The 19,811-nt window shown below is 40.2% G+C and overlaps 1 protein-coding gene across 1 annotated transcript in view; it reads left to right on the top strand.

The window, feature by feature from the left end:
- The window catches only part of ACOXL (acyl-CoA oxidase like), a 376,563-nt gene that overhangs the window by 191,443 nt on the left and 165,309 nt on the right, over positions 1 to 19,811 (top strand). The window contains 1 exon segment of the mRNA XM_032243751.1: positions 9,172 to 9,325. Coding sequence (XP_032099642.1) covers positions 9,172 to 9,325 — 154 coding nt within the window.

The following is a 19,811-nucleotide window of genomic DNA, read 5'->3' as shown; positions in this document are numbered from 1 at the left end:
TCTTGGCTCACTGCAACCTCTGCCTTCTGGGTTCAAACAATTCTCCTGCCTTGGCCTCCTGAATAGCTGGGATTACAGGTGCCTGCCACCATGCCTGGCTAATTTATTTTTTATTTTTATTTTTTGAGATGGAATTTCACTCTTGTCACCCAGGCTGGAGTGCAATGTCATGATCTTGGCTCACTGCAACCTCTGCCTCCCAGGTTCAAGTGATTCTTGATTCTTCTGCCTCAGCCTCCCGAGTAGCTGGGATTACAGGCATGTGCCACCATGCCCGGCTAATTTTTTGTATTTTTAGTAGAGACAGGTTTCTCCATGTTGGTTAGGCTGGTCTCGAACTCCCGACCTCGGGTGATCCACCCACCCACCCAAAGTGCTAGGATTATAGGCGTGAGCCACTGTGCCTGGCCGCATTATACATTTTTTATGTTAGAGTTAATTGACAAATGTTTTTGATAAGGATTTTTGTGTGTATGTTCATATGGAATATTGATTTATAATTTTTTTACTTGAAATTTTCTTGGAAGTTTTTGATATCTTCCAAGAAAATGTTATATTTGTCTTCATAAAAGAAATAGGAAAGTTGTCTCTTCTCCTCTATTTTTCTTAAGGAGTTTATATAAGATTGCTCTTATTTCTTTCTTAAATGCCTGATAGTATTTACTAACATGGTATGGATATGGGTTTTTTGATTTTTTTATTGGAAAGTTTTTTTTTGTTTTTTTTTTGAGACGGAGTTTCGCTCTCGTTACCCAGGCTGGAGTGCAATGGCGCGATCTCGGCTCACCGCAACCTCCGCCTCCTGGGTTCAGGCAATTCTCCTGCCTCAGCCTCCTGAGTAGCTGGGATTACAGGCACGCGCCACCATGCCCAGCTAATTTTTGTATTTTTAGTAGAGACGGGGTTTCACCATGTTGACCAGGATGGTCTCGATCTCTTGACCTCGTGATCCACCCGCCTCGGCCTCCCAAAGTGCTGGGATTACAGGTGTGAGCCACGGCGCCCAGCCTATTGGAAAGTTTTTAATGACTTTATTAATTTCTTTAACAAATATGAGTCCTTAGTCTTGCCAATTTCTTCTCTTGCCAGTTTTTCCTCTTGTCAGTTTTTTTACCCTGTATTTTTTGAGGAATTTGTTCTTTACTAATTTGTAAAATGTAAATGTTAATAATTTTCCTTTTTATAATATTAATGTCTGTAAGATCTGTGTCAATGTTACTTCTTTAATTTGGAAAAAAATTTTTTTTGACTTCTTTTTTTTTCTCTGCCAATTTTGCTAGGTATTTATCAGCCTAGTTAATCTTTTCAAATAACCTACTTTGCCTTGGATGCCTTTCTTAAATTTTTTTTTTATATATACTTTGAGTTCTGAGTACATGTGCAGACCTTGCAGGATTGTTGCATAGGTATACACATGCCGTGGTGGTTTACTGCCTCCATCGCCCTGTCACCTACATCAGGCATTTCTCCTAGTGTTATAAAGATGTTCTTCAAAACCAATGAGAAGGAAGACACAATGTACCAGAATCTTTGGGACACATTTAAAGCAGTGTCTAAGGGAAATTTATAGCTTTTCTTAAATTTTTGTTCATTTTCTGTGTTACTGATTTAAGTCCTTGTCTATTCTTTTTTCACTTTTATTTTCTTGGATTCTATTTCTGGCTTCTGAAAGTGGAAGCTTAAGTTATTGATCTTAAACATTTCATTCTTTCTAAAATAAAAATTTAATACTGTGTATTTCATATATCATAATTTCATAAGTCAAATATTTTTCTATTGTTTTTAGTTCTTCTTTGACCTATGAGCTATTTAGAAGTGTGTGGTTTAATTTTCCAATAATAAGGCATTTTCCAGATACTATTTTGTTACTGATTTCTAACTTAATTCTACTTTGGTCAGAAAACAAACCTTCTATTATGTCCACCTGTGGAAAATGGATACTTGTTTTATCTTCATGTGTGATCTGTATTGGTAAGTATTCCTTGTGTACTAAAGAGCACATAATAAACCCTTGTTGGATGTAAGTTCTACAAATATAAAGTAGATCAAGTGGTTAAAATGTTTTTGGAATATTCTATATGCTAACTGATTTTTTGTATTTTTTATATCCTTACTGATTTTTTTGTTTGCCTACTGTAACTGTGAGAAGAATGTTAACATTTCTAACAATGATTGTGATCTTGTTTGTTGTTTTCTATTTTTGTTATTTTTCCTTTGTGTACTTTTAAACTTCATTACTTAGCATATATAGATTTTGGATTATTGTGTTTTCTAGAGGAATTTAGCTTCTCATATTTGTTAAATGTCTCTTTTCATTTCTGATAATTTCTCTCTTTTCTTGAAGTCTACATTCTTTGCTATTGATATAGACATACCATTTTTCTTATGCCTCATCCTTTCATGGTATATCTTTTAATTTTAATGAAAGAAATTTTAATAAACAGCATGTGATAAGATTTTGCTGTTTACTCAGTCTGATAATCTTTTAATTTGGAGTGTTTAGCCCATTTTAATTTACTATAAATTCTCATTTGGTTGCATTAGGTCTACCATTTTGCTCCTTGCTTTGCATTTGTTCTGTATTTTCATAGTTTATTCATTTTTTTTTGTTCCTTTTTAGGGATTATTGAGTATTTTTAGAATTCCATTTTATCTTCTCTCTTGGCTTTTGTATTTTATTTTTTTAAGATCTAGCATCTTGCTATATTGCCCAGGCTGTTCCCAAAATTCTGGCCTTAAATGATTCTGTTGCTTTAGCTCCCTGAATAGCTGGGATTGTAGATGTGGGCCACCACACCCAGCTCTCTTGCCTTTTACTTGTACTTCTCTGCTTTTTCTTTTTCCTTGTGAATACTCTAAGTATTGTAATATTTATATTGTCATTATCCACCTTTAATTGATATTTTACCACTTTATATACATTGCAAACTTGTAAGAATAGAATTTCATTGATTGCTTTCCATTCTTTGTACTACTATTGTCATATATTTTTCTTCTACATATATTAAAAACCACATAGTACATTGTTATTGTTTTTATTTTAAGCAGTCATCTTTGCTTTAACATCTTTTTTTGAAATACTTTTAGCCTTATAGAATAATTGCAAAGAATACAGAAGGGTTCCATATGTTCTTCACTCAGCTTCTCTAATGTTATCATTTTACACAATCATGGTAACAATGATCAAAACAAGGAAATTAACATTTATACAATATATTAACTTAATTACAGTGTTGATTTGGATTTCCCCAGTTTTTCCACTAATGCTACTTTTCTATTCCAGGATCCAGTACAGAATACCACTTTACATTTAGTTGTCAGGTGTCCTTAGTCTCCTCTAATCTGGAAAAAAATCTTAGTCTTTTATTGTTTTTCATTTTCTTAACACAATCTTTTTTTAATTTAAAATTTTTGTGGTACACAATAGGTATATATATATATATATATATATATATATATTTACAGGTTACATATTTTGATACAGTCATGCAATGCACAATAATCACATTAGGGTAAATAGGGCATCCATCACCTCAAGCATTTATCCTTTATGTTGCAAACAATTCAATTATACTCTATTAGTTATTTTTAAATGAACAATTAATTTTTTTTTTTTACTGTAGCCACTCTGTTGTGCTAGCAAATACTATGTCATATTTATTTGTTTATTTTTGCCTTACCCCTTTGAAGTGTACTGGCAAGGTATTTTGTTTGGACCTATGTGGTGTTTTCTCATCAATCAAACTGAGATTATGAATATTTAGAAGGAAAAGCACAAAAATGATGTGCCCTTCTTATCACTTCATATTCTGGATACATGATATCAGAGTGTCATATTACTGGTGTTAAGCTTGATCACTTGGAAAACACGTTAGCAATTTCTTGTAAAGTTAAACATAGACTTAACATTTGACCTACCAGTCCTGCTTTTATGTATTTGCCCTAGTGAATCAAAACCTTATATTCACACAAAAACTTGTTGAGAATAGTTTTTAGCAGTTATTTATAATTGTGAAAAGTAGAAACAATGACATATTTCTCACCAGGTAAATAAACAACCTATGGTACAGCTACACAATGGAATACTCTTCAGCAATAAAAAGTAGGAAATTATTGGCTCACACAATGACATGGATGAATCTGAAATGCATTTTGTTAAGTGAAAGAAGGTAGATCCAAAAGGCTACATATTGTACAATTCTGTGTGTATGACATTCTAGAAAGGAAAAGCTATAGGTATGAAAAACAGGTTGCTGAGGGTAAGACTGTGGGAAGGAGTTGACTATAAAGAGACAGCACAAGGGAATTTGTGGGGAGGTGGAACAATTTTGTTTGATACTGAAGTGGTAGACAATTTTGTGTTTTTATCAGTGATGTATAAGAGTTGCCGTTGTCCTGCATCCTTGCCAGCCATTTTTATTGTCAGATTTTGTTTGATTTTTATTTTCTGTCTTTCTGATAGTTTTCTTTAATAGTTTGTAGTTTTACATTTTTACTACACTAGTAACTAATAATGTTTAGTGTCTTTTCATGTACTTATTTGCCATCTATATATCTTCATTAGTGAAGCATCTGTTCAGGTCTTTTACCAATTTTTCATTTGAGTTATTTGTTCTCTTAGTGTTGAGTGTAAGAATTCTTTATAGGTTATAAATAGAGTTTTTTGCATCATATTTTTATTTTTATTTGCAAATGTTTTCTCCAAGTTTATCATTTTTCTCTTAAGAGTGCCTTAATAAGAGTAATAGTTTTAAATTTTGATTTGGTTTAACAGCTTTAAATTTTGATTTGTCTTGAAATTGGGTAGTGTCAGTTCTGTAACATTGTTCTTTTATGGGAATTGTTTTGGCTATTCTTTTTTTTTTTTTTTTCGTCCTTGTGATTGTGAGGCCTCCCCAGCCACTTGGAACTGTGAGCCCATTAAACCTGTTTTTCTTTGTAAATTACCTAGCCTTGGGTATGTCTTTATCAGTGGCATGAAAATTAACTAGTAGAGTAAATTGGTACTGATAGAATGTTGTGCTGCTGTAAACACATCCAATGACTATGGAACTGTGTAACAGGCAGAGGGTGGAACAGTTTGGAAAGCTCAGAAGAAGAAAGGAAAATGGGGGAAAGTTTGGAACTTCCTGGAGACTTCTTAAAAAGGTTTGACAAAAATGCTAATAATGATAGAGACAATGAAATCCAGGCTGAGGTGGACTCAGATGGAGATCAGGAACTTACTGGGAACTGAAATAAAGGTGACTCTTTCTATGTTTTAGCAAAGAGACTGGTGACATTTTGCCCCTGCCCTAAAGATTTATAGAACTTTGAACTTGAGGTAGATGATTTAGGGTATCTAGCAGAAGAAATTTCTAAGCAGCAAAGCATTCAAGATGTGATTTGGGTGCCGTTAAGAGCACTCTGTTTTAAAAGGTAAACAGTTTAAGTGTTCAGAAAATTTACAGCCTGGAGATGCAATAGAAAAGAAAAACCAATTTTCTGAGGAAAAATTCAAGCCTGCTGCAGAAATTTGCATAAGTAATGAGGAATAAAATGCTTATCCCCAAGACAATGGGGAAAATGTTGCCAAAGCATGTCAGAGACCTTTGCAGCAGCCCCTCCCATCACAAGCTGGGAGGCCTAGGAGGAAAAAATGATTTCATGGGCCAGGCTCAGCGTCCTCCTGCTGTGTGCAGCCTACAGACTTTGGGCCCTGCATCCCAGCTGCTCTAGCCATGGCTAAAAAGGGCCAAGGTACATCTGGAGGCATGGCTTCAAAGAGTGTAAGCCCTAAGCCTTGGCTGCTTCCATGTGGTGGTGAGCCTGCAGTTGCACAGAACTCAAGAATTGAGGTTTGGGAACCTCTGCCTAGATTTCAAAAGATGTCTGGATGTCCAGGCATAAGCTTGCTGCAGGGGTGGGGCCCTCATGGAGAACTTTTGCAAGGGTAGTGTGAAAGGGAAATGTGGGATTGAAGCCCCTACACAGAGTCCCCACTGGGATACTGCCTAGTGGAGTTTTGAGAAGATGGCCACCATCCTCCAGACCCAATAATGGTAGATCCACTGACATCTTGCACCATGTATCTGGAAAAGCCATACTCACTGCCAGCCTGTGAAAGTAGCTGGGAGTGGGGGCTGTACCCTACAAATCCAGAGGGGTGGAGCTACCAAAGACCATGGGAACCTACCTCTTGCATCAGTGTGACCTGGATGTGAGACATGGAGTCAAAGGAGACCATTTTGGAGCTTTAAGATTTGACTGCCCCACTGGATTTTGAACTTGCATGGGACCTGTAGCCTCTTTGTTTTAGCCAATTTCTCCCATTTGGAACAGCTATATTTACCCAATGCCTGTACCCCCATTGTATCTAAGAAGTAACTGACTTGCTTTTGATTTTACAGGCTCATAGGCAGAAGGGACTTGCTTTGACTTGCTTTGTCTGAGATGAGACTTTGGACTGTGAGCTTTTGAGTTAATGCTGAAATGATTTAAGACTTTGGGGGACTGTTGGGAAGGCATGATTAGTTTTTAAATGTGAGGACATGAGACTTGGGAGGGGCTAAGAGTGGAATGATACAGTTTGGCTGTGTACATACCCAAATCTCATCTTGAATTATAGCTCTCATAATTCCCACGTTATGGGAGAGACTCAGTGGGGGCTAATTGAATCATGGGGTTGCTTTTCCCTGTACTGCTCTTGTGGTAGTGAGACTTACTCGCTACCACAAGAACAGTATAGAGAAAAAACCACCCCCATGAGATCTGATTGTTTTATAAGGGGTTTCCCCTTTCACTTGGGTTTCATTCTCTCTTGCCTGCTACCATGTAAAATGTGCCTTTTGCCTTCCATCATGAATTTGAGTCCATCCCAGCTATGTGAAACTGTGAGTCCATTAAACTTCTTTGCTTTATAAATTACCCAGTCTCAGGTATGTCTTTATCAGCATGTAAAAACAGACTAATACAGTTCTAATACTTTGTTTAACCTGTTCTTTGAGTGGATGCAACCCATAAACAAATACCTTTCATTTCTTGAAACATCACCTAGTAAGTAAACATGTTTAGAAATGAGAAATAATTTTGCCTCAAGAATTTCTATTTCCTAATTTGTCTTTTGGGCCACCATGGGTTTCTTATATCAGAATTTCCTAAGACATGCTCCTCCTGTACTCTAAAACACACTGAACATGAAAGACTTCCCAGACTCCTTTGTTAAACAAATATAAGGGTACAACAAAGAGCAAGAGCCACTGGTACACCTCTCCACCTGGCAGTTGGAAGCTTGTCTGCAGTTTCTCACAATCCTTTTCTTAAAGACTATTTATTTCTTATTTCCCACCTATTTCCATCCCTGGGAAATGGGGAGAGATGGGTGTGTGTGAGACTGGAGAGATTAGTGGGGAAATATGTATACATTTTAAAAAATGCCCATTTCTGAGATTCTCTGAGAGTCATTGTATTATAGTCACAGCACGGAGCATGGGTGATGATACTATAGCAAAGATAAAAATGCCACAAACTCACGCCTGTAATCCCAGCACTTTGGGAGGCTGAGGCGGGTGGATCACGAAGTCAAAAGATCGAGAGCATCTTGGCCAGCATGGTGAAAACCCGTCTCTACTAAAAAATACAAAAAAAATTAGCTGGGTGTGGTGGTACGCACCTGTAGTCCCAGCTACTTGGGAGGCTGAGGCAGGAGAATTGCTTGATTCCGGGAGGCAGAGGTTGCAGTGAGCTGAGATTGCGCCACTGCACTCCAGCCTGGTGCCCAGTGACACAGTGAGACTCTGTTTAAAAAAAAAGTGCTACAAATTTGCTTAGGGCAATAGCAGGAACATTATTTATAATGAAAAGAGCATGCTATTTAGGAATAGAGAGCCCTGGGTTTAAATTCTAGCTCTGCCCTCATGCATGTGGGACCTTGACCGAGGTATGTTTACCTCAGTTGAGCCTCAGTTTTCCCAACAACCCTATGAAACAGGAAATTATATTTCCATTTTACAGATGCAAATTCAAACTATAAGGAGATACCATTACATATACACTAGAATGACTGACATTTAAAACACTGTAAAGACCAATTTTTGGCAGGAATGTAGAACAACTGGAATGTTTATACACTGCTGGTAAGAATGTAAAATTGCATAACCACTTTGGAAAATTATTTGGCAGTTTCTTAAAAAGTTCAAAATGCATCTACCATATGATTGAGACATTTTACTTCAATATATTTACTCAAGAAAAATGAAGACATGTATTTCCTCTGAGAATTGTACGTTAATTTTCATAACAGTTTTATTTGCAGTAGTCCCAAACTGGAAACAACCAAAATGTTCATCAACAAGTGAATGCATAAATGAATGTGATGAGTGCATTACGTAGACTAGATTACTACTGGCAATAAAAAGCAACAACTACAAATACATATTGTAATGTGGGTGAATTTCAAAACAGCATGCTGATTGAAAGAAGCAAAACACAACGTATAATCTGCAATTCCATTTACATGAAATACATCTCATCTATAGTATCAAAGAACAGATCAGTGGTTGCCTTAGGGTGGGAGTAAAGAAAGGAATGCACTGCAGAAAGGCATAATGCATTTTGTTCTGTAGCTTGATTGCAATACTATTCTTCTGGGCATGTATCGTTGTCAAAACTCTTCAAGGGGTGCACTTTGAATGAATGTGTCATTGTTTTGTTATTCCTCAACAATGTTGATTAGGGAAAAATAATTTGTTTAAAGCAAAAGTAGCAATGAGGTTTATAACACATGTAGAAGATCTGTGTCAATATCTTATATATAATCTATATATACATATCTTTATATATAAAATCTCAACAGTACCAAAGTGGATGGGGTAGTGGAATTGAGGTATACTGTATTGTTGTAATGTGCAGAATTTCCAATGGAAGTGGAATTAAAGTTACAAATACAAGAAGCATGTAAAACTTTTTTGTGTCTGGATAAAAGAAAATAATTTGGAACATGATCCTATGTGTGTAGACCAAAAGAAGACGAGAGTTGAGCATAGTGCCCACTTTTTGCTGGGTCAAGGGGTGCCTAGACAGATGTCAGTGTGAGTGATGAGGCCTATAAATGAACTGAAAGAAAAGTAAACTTGGACAGAAAGCAGAGGAGAGAATGTTGTGGTGGAGACTCATGGTTGCTTTGTCCCGCAGGTATGCTGGGGCCCTCCTGGATGAGGATGTCTTCCAGGGAAAGGAGCTGGTCAGCAGTCGCTCGCTGCAGGCTCTGGTGGCGGGGCTTAAGGCCTACAGCACCTGGGAGAACATCAGCTGCCTGCAGGACTGCCGTGAGTGCACCGGAGGAATGGTGAGCCCCAAGGCCTGCAGCCCTGCAGGTCCCTACGATATGGGACACACTGGGGGAGCACTGTGGGGCGGGCAGAGAACATGCTTCAGAGTCAAATGGAAATCCCAACTAGCAGTGACTCCAGGTTCCTTCCTTACCAGACTTGTAGTCTTGCGTGTCTCCCTCATATGATGCTGCCAGGACTGCTAGAGCTCGTGTCTGTAAAACGGTTGGCCTGGCAGGCAATACGTGTCATGAAACTTGGTGGGGCAAAGGTAGTCCACCAAAACTTGATGAACAGAGTGGGAAAGGGCCACTGAAGGTTCAGATGATCAAAGCTCCGCTCTAATGTTTGAATACCTTGGGGAGAACACAGGAAATGACCTGTGTTCGAGGTCATTTCCCACCCCTGGTGAGGGCGCATCAGGCGGAACATTCAGAGACTTCCTGGTGTGCCCCCAGCCCCAGTCTCAGAGTGGACTGTGCGGTGAGAAGCACAAGGTGTGAGAAATCCCAATATGAACATTTGGGGGAGTTGAGGGAGGCTCTGAGAGCACCTGGATTTGTGTGCAATTGTGACAGCAGAGGCCCTACAGGACTCTGCAGGTTTCCACACCCATGCAGGGGTCCAGAGCCTGTGGCAAAGTGAACCCAAGTTGGGTGTCTGAGAACAGGGCAAGCAGTATGAGGCTATGGGCCTGTGACGCAGTGGCACGGCAGGACTGCAGGACCTGCTCTGTGCTTCATTCCAGTGCGGGCCAGAGGCAGCCGCTCCCGGAACTCCAGACCACACCCCAGAAGAGAATGGGAGGAGGGAGCCCTGTTGGCTTTTGGTCTGTATTTAATGCTGAACTTCATCAAATATTTGCCTAAAAACAGCACCTCTGAACATGAAGTGGAAGATGAAGAGTTTTAGCCTCAGTAGAAATGGGTCAAGGGCAGCTGTAGAAAATAAAAGGGGAAGGATAAATTTCTGGAAAGCCAATTCCCTTAGTGTGGAGCTAACAGATTGTACAGAGGGGCCATGGTGAAGATGGGCGGAGCCTTCATAAGAGGCAGAGCTGAGGGCAGAGCCTGAGGGATCCCCCATGTGATCCATGGTGTTCGTCCATCTGAAAGCCAGTGTGATCATTTCTTTTAGGTGGCTGAGTGAAGATGTGTCCCTGACAATGGTGGCAGGTGGGGCATGTCTGCTTCATTCCTATGCAGATGCTGCGTGGGGTCCACATGGAAAAGAAAGGGAATGGAGAATAAAATAATAGCTGGCGTAGGGTGCAGCTGGCCAGGAACTGAGGTTCTCCAAGGCAGCTGGGGCAATGGTTCAATGTATCTCTCCTTAGCTGAGGAGGGCCCTGCCAGGGGGTTAGTTTCCATCTGCATCTCCAGGAGGTGGCTCTCCCTTCAATCAGCAGGCTGGCAGTAGCTGGGAACACAGCCCAGGGATTTGGGGGTAGAGTAAGAAGGTTAGGTCAGCAGGTGGGGGGTTTGATCTAAAGTGGACCTGCAGGCAGGGGCAGCCCACATAGAGGGGGATTGGGGCATTGCTGGGGGCCCTGAGCTCAGAAACCATAGCCTTGACAAGTGACTCAGCCTAAGGGCTCGCTCAGAACCCTCTGCAGGCTCCTGGTCCTCTGTGCTCCCATGGCTCTTTCCATTTCTCACAGTTCATGGGCAGATAGGCCCAAGGCTCTCTTACCCCCAGGCCTTTATAGCCTCCCTGCACAGAGACCCTCCTGTGTGCCTCTTGTCATCCTAACCCTCGTCTCTCTGTCCTGGCTCCAGTGCTCATTATGGGAGGCCATATTTCCCCAGGGTCAATGCTGAGCCCTGGAAATACCACCCGGAACAATCACCCTTGCCTGCTCTCCAGTGGTCTGGCCTGTCATGCTCACCTGTGCTGCCCAGGACCACCCAGCAGTGCAGAAATGGCCCCACCCTGTTAGAGAAGACACAGTCCATGCTGGAATGCCAGGCCCCCAGGCACGCTGCCTCACAGCTCTGCACCCGGTAGCTCCTAAGCAACCTAGGGCAGAGGGCCCTAAAAGGCAAATGCTGTGTCCTCTGCTCACAATACTTCCGACACCAGATGTGTGGCTTCTCCATAACAAGCAGTTCTCTAATTCTCTGTGGACACTAATGGGGTGCTCTATAACAGTAGCCTTCAACCTTTTTGGCACCAGGGAATGGTTTTGTGGAAGACAATTTTTCCATGGGTGGTGTTGGGGGTCAGGGGGGCAAGGTAGGGGGGATGGTTTCGGGATGAAACTGTTCCACCTCAGATCATCAGGCATTAGATTCTCATAAGGAGTGCACAACCTAGATCCCTCACATGCACAGTTCACAATAGGGTTCATGCTCCCATGAGAATCTAATGGTGCCGCTGATCTGACAGGAGATGGAACTCAGGCAGTGATACTTACTCCCACGGCTCACCTCTTGCTGTGTGGCCTTGTTCCTAACAGGCCATGGTCTGGTACAATCTGTGGCCTGAGGACTGGGGACCCCTGCTCTACAATTTAATTCATTCTGACACTGGCTACCTGGAGATCTGCAGATTAAGGCTTCAGTTCCATGAATCTTCCCCCAACTTTGGATGCTAGTCACAAATAGTGTTTCTCTAGGTTACCCCCACTGGTTTTATTATTATTGAGACAGGGTCTCACTGTCACCCAAGCTGGAGTACAGTGGCACAATCACAGCTCACTGTAGCCTCAAACTCCTTGGCTCAAGAAGTCTTCCCTCCTCAGCCTCCCAAGTAGCTGGGACTACAGGTGCATACCACTTTATCTGGCTAATTTACTTTTGGTAGAGATGGGGATCTTACTATGTTGCCCAGGCTGGTCTCAAACTCCTGGCCTCAAGTCATCCTCCCAACACACCCTTCCAAAATGCTGGAATTACAGCTGTGAGACATTGTTCCTGGTCTACCCACAGTTTTGCCTAATTTGTGTAAAATTTAGGAATTGCCATGACCCTCTCCTTAGCTTCAATAATTTGCTATAATAGCTCACAGTACTCAGGGACACACTTAAATGTTTGCTGGAAATAATTAAGGATAGAGATGAACAGCCAGATCAGCTGAGGTCCAGAGAGGTTCTGAGCACGGGAGCGTCTGTCCATCTGGAGTTGGTGTACACCACCCCACCCAGTACAGGGATGCAATTACCAACCTGGAAGCTCTCTGAACCACATATTTTAGGGATTTTTATAGAGGCTTCTTCACGTAGGTATGATCAATTATTAACTCAATCTTTAACTCCCCTTTCTTTCCTGGAGGATGGTGGGGGTTTCAGGGAGGGCATAAAAGCTCTGAGTTTCTAACCATGGCTTGGCATTTCTGATGACCAGCCCCCATCCTGAAGCTGTCCACGTGCCCACTACGAGTTGCCTCATTAGAACAAAAGATGCTCCAACACCCAGGAAATTCCAAGAGGTTTAGGAGCTCTGTATCAGGAACCAGGATCAAAGAGCAAATTTAGAACAAAGAATGCTTCTAGCATCCCTCTGGAAATTACAAAAGTTTTAGGAGCTCTGTGCCAGGAACAAGGGATGAAACAAAATGTGCATTTCTTATTAGATCACAATATCATGACCCTGATTTCTTTGTTCCTTCCCTTCTCCCCACCTCCAATCCACCTGATACCTAGGATGGGGATATTTGTAGAGACACAAATATTTGTTGAAAGAAAAGAATAAGCATCTATTAATTGTTTTAAGCTCATATGCACACACACTGCATATTTTTCAGGATGGAACTCCCTGCGAGTGAAATGTATGCTTGAGCCTGGGGCTACTGAGAGGATACTGAAGACCATCTCTTTTTTTTTTTTTTTTTTTGGGGGGGGGGGCTTGTAGTACTAGGCAGATCTTGCTTTAAAAAAAAAAAAAAAGTGTTTCAACACATATTTACTGTCTTTAAAGCCAGTAATCCTGGGCGTGACTTTGGGCCAGTTATTCCCACCCTGTTCCTCAGTTTTTCCATATATAATATGGAGATAAGCCTTCCCTTGTAGAGGTTGTGGGAGTTAAATTCTATGAGACAAAGAGCATAAAATGTTTAACACATGGACTCAGGAAGTAGAAGTTGATGTTTTCTTGATGTGCCCAGGCTGGGGATTTGGAGAAAAAAGATGCCACATGGTCTCTATTGCTTGCCATTGTACAAGGTAGACAGGTGGTTGCAGAGCCCAGCACAATGAGACAGGCCCTGTGCAATAGCAGGAGCTCAGAGTACTGAGCGTAAAGTGGAGAGTCCACAAGCAATGCCACTTGAGCAACTTAAAGAATGAGCAAGAGCCTTCCAGGTGGGGCTGGAGGACCTGCCAGGCAGGAGAACCTGAACACAGGATGATGGTGTGGGAGTCTGTGGTACACTGAGGGACACATGATGGGCATGGCTGGGTCTCAGTGAGGATGCAGGGGAGGAAAGAAATAAAGGGAAAAAGCAGGAACCAGATCTAGAGAAGGGGCTAGCCCTGTCTGCACTGCTGCCTGCAGCAGGTGCTTTGTGGTGCTGTCAGGCCCAGCACCACATAGTGCAGTTGATTTAGTGCACAGAGGCTCAGGCTGCAGCACTGCAGCATGATGCCTGGCACTTATGGACACTTCATGTCAACTATTCTCACTTATTGCCATTTTACAAATGAGTAAACTGAGGCTAGACTATAAGGGCAGTGAGGGCAGGGACCAAGTCCTTGATCACTACAGCCTAAGTCTGACTGTTATGTGGAATATTCAGAAGGTAGTTGTGGACTGAGTGATGACCAGCTGACAGACAAATGGACAGAGAGAATGAAAGAAAGAATGAATGAATGAATAAATGCCCTGTGCATCTGTTTTCTTTCTTACCGTTAGAACTTGGAATTAATCCACAAAACTTGGCTCGCTGATCTTTTCTTGCTTTATTATTTTTTTTTACCCTGAACGCTTTTTTTAAAAACAAACAAACAAACATAATTTTGTTACTTTTGGAGGGAGAAAGAACAGTGATTTTGCCTACAGACTACTCAGAAACAGAGCAGTGATGATATTCATTAGCTCTAAAACCTGCATAACCCATCTTGACAGCTTATTTGTTGGGGACAAATTTTTATGTCAGTGTGCATAGTTTAGGAGATGGGGGACTTGAGAAGAGGGGAGCATGAGAAATTATTGTACAGTTTACCAAGATAGGGGTGCATCTTGCACCTAATTTTTGCTGCTACTCTTACCATAGGCCTCTGTTGAAATCCTTTTCCTCTCAACTGTTAACTTCAGTGTTTGTTACCATTGTCTGAAGTGAGCATCATCCGTGGAGGGCATTTCTTGCAATATTTTTATCCATTACAAAAGTAATGCATATCCATTGTAGTAATTTTCGAGAATAAAGAAAAGCACAAAAAAGTAAAGATATTCCAAAATTGTGCTTCTCAGAGATGATTCTTATTGTTTGCAGTATATTCTTTCTGTGCAGTACGTGTGTGTGTGTGTGTGTGTCTCTATTTGAAATGTTATAACCTCCCCTCTTCACCTAAGACTTGATATGGATATTGCTTCAACTCTTTACTACCACCTTACCTTGAAGTAAAATTTTCATAGCTGGTACCATTTATCTTGTAGGTGTACCACAATGCATTCAATCAATCCCTCAGCTTATGCCAAATTGTTTCATTATTATAAACAACACAATAGAAAACATTCTAGTACCTTGGTACCTAACTTATTTTTGCGCATACCTGGGATTGTTTTTTGGGAATCAAGTATTTAAATCAAGCCTGTCCATCCCATGGCCCTCAGGCCTCATGTAGCCCAGGATTGCTTTGAATGCAGCCCAATGCAAATTCGTAAACTTTCTTAAAACATTTGAGATCTTTTTGAATTTTTAAAAAATCTCATCAGCTATCATTAATATTTGTGTGTTTTATGTGTGGCCCAAGATAATTCTTCTTCCACTGTGGCCCAGGGAAGCCAAAAGATTGGACACCCCTGATTTAAATGATGAGTGGCATTGTCAATATAGGTTAAACCAATGTCCACTCCCACCAGCAGCTGAACACAGAATGCTTAATTAGTTTCTAGACCAGTGGTTTTCAAATTCTTTTGACCTTAACCCAAAGTAAAAGGTGTGCTTTTCTTTACAAATCTTTACAACCTAGTATTTACACACACACATATATGAAATTGAAAAAAGAAATTTTATGAAACAGTACTGCCTTACTTTTGTGAGGCACTTTCATATTTTTTTATTTTGTGTCATTCTTTAAAAAGCAAGTCATGATACAGTAAACTGATTTCATGACCTGCTCATGTGTTGTAGCCTACTGTTTGTAAAACACAGCCCAGACTCACTGATCAAACAGAAAGGATCTTGCTATATATAGTTGAAAGCTGCAGGTCATCAGAGTGTGTGGTGATCAAAGGAAGCTGGAATTTCCAGGACATACATTTTCTAGCCCTGCTAGAAACCAAAATCTGGCTTCTGTTGAGACCAAAATATGATAACTTAGTTTTCACTGGAATGTTATTAATTCGACCCTTGAGACTTAAGATTTTGTATTTGAAAGTGGAAAAGAGACAAAGGCCTGCAATGTCTCCTGAGCACTGACACAGAAAGTGATCAGTTCTTTCTAACTGCTTGGTTTATCTTGGATCTGGAAGGAATGAGTGCACACAGCAGCCCCGCAAGTTTGGCCTCACTGAGAACTCATGATCCCACCACTGTTGCTCTTGAACTGCTCTGTGGTTTCAGACCTTTGCATTCTAGGATTCTTTCTCTTCACAAATTGATGTTTCCATAACACTTGGTGGTCAGTTTAATAACATTATCACTCTGTGTTAGGAAATCACGAGACAGTCTTAAATTGGCTATTTCTACAGGAGTCTTGGCAATTTGTGCTTTCTTTGGGCAGTGGGCTGAATGTTGCAAGAGTAATATTCTGTTACTTAAAGAACATTCTTAGCAGTGAGGTAGATACATGCAGAGTACAAATAGAAGGGAAACTTTGGAATTAAATCATATTTTAATCTTTTACTTCTTTGTTTCCGAGTTACAATTTTTCTAACTATCTTTACCTTTGTGGTATAATCTGTTTCTTTTTGTGCATAAAACCTGGGATAAATGAGATTTTACACAAAAAAGAAAACTTGTTCACAATATGATCATTAAACGGACGGTACGGGTTCAAATTTCCATAATTTATTTTCCTGCAAGCACTTCGAAGCCTCAATGATTGCTGATTAAGAATCATTGCTAAGTATCACTAAGTTCTCGTTATGTACAGGACAGTGTACTAGGTACATGTTCCTAGGAAGCCAGGTAATGTGAGGGGGCACTGTACGCTGTACATGGAATTGAGAGGAGGCCCTGAGTTTTCAGCATTAGGAGACTTCTGATCAAGATGCAGTAACGGGCGGCAGATCTACCCTTCTGACAGAAACAATAAAATAATGGACTGTATATTTAGGCTAAACAGTTTGGAAGACACTGGATATCAGGCATTGAAGGACAGTGATCTTTGAGACGAAGGAAATAAGTCAGATGAGCCTATGACTGCCCCAGTTTACTGCCTTAAGAGAGTTTATAATTTATATATGTGTATATAAATATATTACATATGATTTATAATTTTATTTTTTAACTTTTTAAACTTTTTTTCTAGGTTCAGGAGTACATTTGCAGGTTTGTCATATAGGTTAATTGTGTGTTATGGGGGTTTGCTGTACAGCTAATTTCATCACCCAGGTAATAAGCATAAGTTTTTTGATCCTCACCCTCCTCCCTCCCTCCTTCCTCAAGTACACGCCAGTGTCTGTTGTTCCCCTGTATGTGTCCATGTGTACTCAGTGTTTAGCTCCCACTTATAAGTGAGAACATGTGGTATTTGGTTTTCTGTTTCTGTGTTAGTTCACTTAGGATAATGGCCTCCAGCTCCATCCTTGTTGCTGCAAAGGACACAATCTCATTCCTTTTTATGGCTGTGTAGAATTCCATGGTGTATATATACCACATTTTCTTTATCCAGTCTATCACTGATGGGCATTTAGGTTGATTTTATGTCTTTGCTATTGTAAATAGTGCTGCCATGAACATATGTGTGCATGTGTCTTTATGGTAGAATGATTTATATTTTTTGGGCATATACTCATTCATGAGATTTCTAGGTCAGATGGTAATTCTGTTTTAAGTTCTTTGATAAATTACTAAACTGCTTTTCACAGTGGCTGAGCCAATTTTACATTCCCACCAGCAGTATATAAGTGTTCCCTTTTCTCTGCAACCTTGCCAATATCTGTTACTTTTTTACTTTTTAGTAATAGCCATTCTGACTTGTGTGAGATGGTATCTCGTAATTTTAATTTGCATCTCTCTAATGATTAGTGATGTTGAGCATTTTTTCATATGCTTGTTAGCTGCATGTATGCCTTCTTTGAAAAGTGTCTTGTTCATGTCCTTTGCCCACTTTTTAATAGAATTGTTTGTTTTTTTCTTGTTAATTGTTTAAGTTCCTTTTGGGTATTAGACCTTTGTTGGATGCATAGTTGGCAAATATTTTCTCCCATTCTGTAGGTTGTCTGTTTATTCTGTTGATAGTTTCTTTTGCTGTGCAAATGCCCTTTCATTTAATTAGGTCTCATTTGTCAACTTTTTTTTTTTTTTTTTTTTTTTTCAATTGCTTTGGCATCTTTGTCATGAAATCTGTGCTAGGGCCTATGTCTGGAATGGTATTTCCTAGGTCATCTTCCAGGGTTTTTATAGTTTTAGGTTTTATATTTAAATCTTTAATCCATCTTGAGTTAATTTTTGTATATGATGTAAGGAACGGTTCCAGTTCCAATCTTCTGCATATGGCCAGCCAGTTATTCCAGGACCATTGATTGAATAGAGTCTTTTCCCCATTGCTTGTTTTTGTCATCTTTGTCAAAGATCAGGTGATCATAGGTGTGTGGCTTTATTTCTGGGCTCTCTATTCTGTTCCATTAGTCTATGTGTCTGTTCTTGTACCAGTATCATGCTGCTTTGGTTACGGTAGCCTTGTAGTATCGTTTGAAATTAAACAATGTGATATCTTCCACTGTTCATTTCGCTCAGGATTGCTTTAGCTATTCAGGCTCTTTTTGGTTCTGTATGAATTTTAAAATAGTTTCTAATTCTGTGAAGAATATCATTGGTAGTTTGATAGGAATAGCATTGAATCTGTAAATTGCTCTGGGCAGTATGGCCATTTTAACAATATTGATTCTTTCAATCCATGAACATGGAATGTTTTTCCAATTGTTTGTGTCATCTCTGATTTCTTTGAGCAGTGTTTTGTAATTCTCACTGTAGAGATCTTTCACCTTCTTGGATATCTGTATTCCTAAGTATTTTATTCTTTTTGTGGCAATTGTGAATGGGATTGCCTTTCTGATTTGGCTCTCAATTTGGACATTGCTGGTGTATAAATGCTACTGATTTCTGTACATCAATTTTCTATCCTGAAACTTTGCCGAAGTTGTTTATCAGCTCTAGGAGCTTTTGGGCAAATATGATAAGGTTTTATACATCTAGAATTATGTCATCTGCAAACAGAGATAATTTGACTTCTGCCCTTTCTATTTGGATGCCTTCTATTTATTTCTCTCATCTGATTGCTCTGGTTAGGATTTCTAGTACTATGTCGAATATGAGTGGTGAGAGTGGCATCCTTGTCTTGTTCTGGTTCTGAAGGGGAATGGTTTCAGCTTTTGCCTACTCAGTATGAAATTGAAAGCCATGTCTTGAACCCAGGGACTATGTCCAGAGCTCATGCTCTAAACCACTCTGCCATATGCAGTAAATGTTAGTATATGTTAATAGAGAGCATGGAATAGAAGTCAGAGACCACTCTGCCATATGCAAATTGAGCTGTGCTGGCTTCTGCCCTCTCTGCTTCAGAAAATAGCAGAGTTCTCCTTAAAGGGATGAGCACAGTTTGGATCTGACTTGTAACTTTCCAACTATGTGAATTTGGGTAGGTCCTCACCTTCCAAGACTCAGTGTCCATAGACATGTCTTGCTGAGCTGCCCAGTGGTTAGCATTAGTTGGAGTGGACCTTCCCATGGTGGTGGAAGTCAGCTACCAGGACCAGACCCTTCTTTTCCTATTAGTCTTTCTGACATTTCCTGCTGTTTTCCCCTGTTGTACAGTCGAGAGAAGTGAGGTGGGATTTGGTCAAATTACTCACCCCAATCCCCTTTGGTGAGTCAAGGAGAGGCTGGAACAGGAGTTGGCAGAGCTCTGCTCTTGGCATGCAGCTGTGACATTCCCAGTGGCCACTGCTTCGTGCTTACACATGTTCTACATTTCAGCCTCTAATCTTAGTATGTAAGGGGAGAATCAAAGTGGCCTCATTTGAACGTGATGAAAACCCTTCACCTGCCCATGTGGGAATTCTCCCTGAAAGCCGAACTCTGCTGGCTCTGATTAGTCATGTGACGCAGGCCTGGCAGCTTCGCTTCGATTCCCACCTTCTTGCTTTAAGGATTGGGTGGGGTCAACCAAGTTCTTCA

The sequence above is a fragment of the Sapajus apella genome, unplaced genomic scaffold (genome assembly GCF_009761245.1).
Source record: "Sapajus apella isolate SASKATOON/1434 unplaced genomic scaffold, GSC_monkey_1.0 scaffold52, whole genome shotgun sequence".
Lineage (NCBI taxonomy): Eukaryota > Metazoa > Chordata > Mammalia > Primates > Cebidae > Sapajus > Sapajus apella.
Note: the sequence above shows the minus strand (reverse complement) of the source record. Positions and strands in the feature narration are given on the sequence as shown.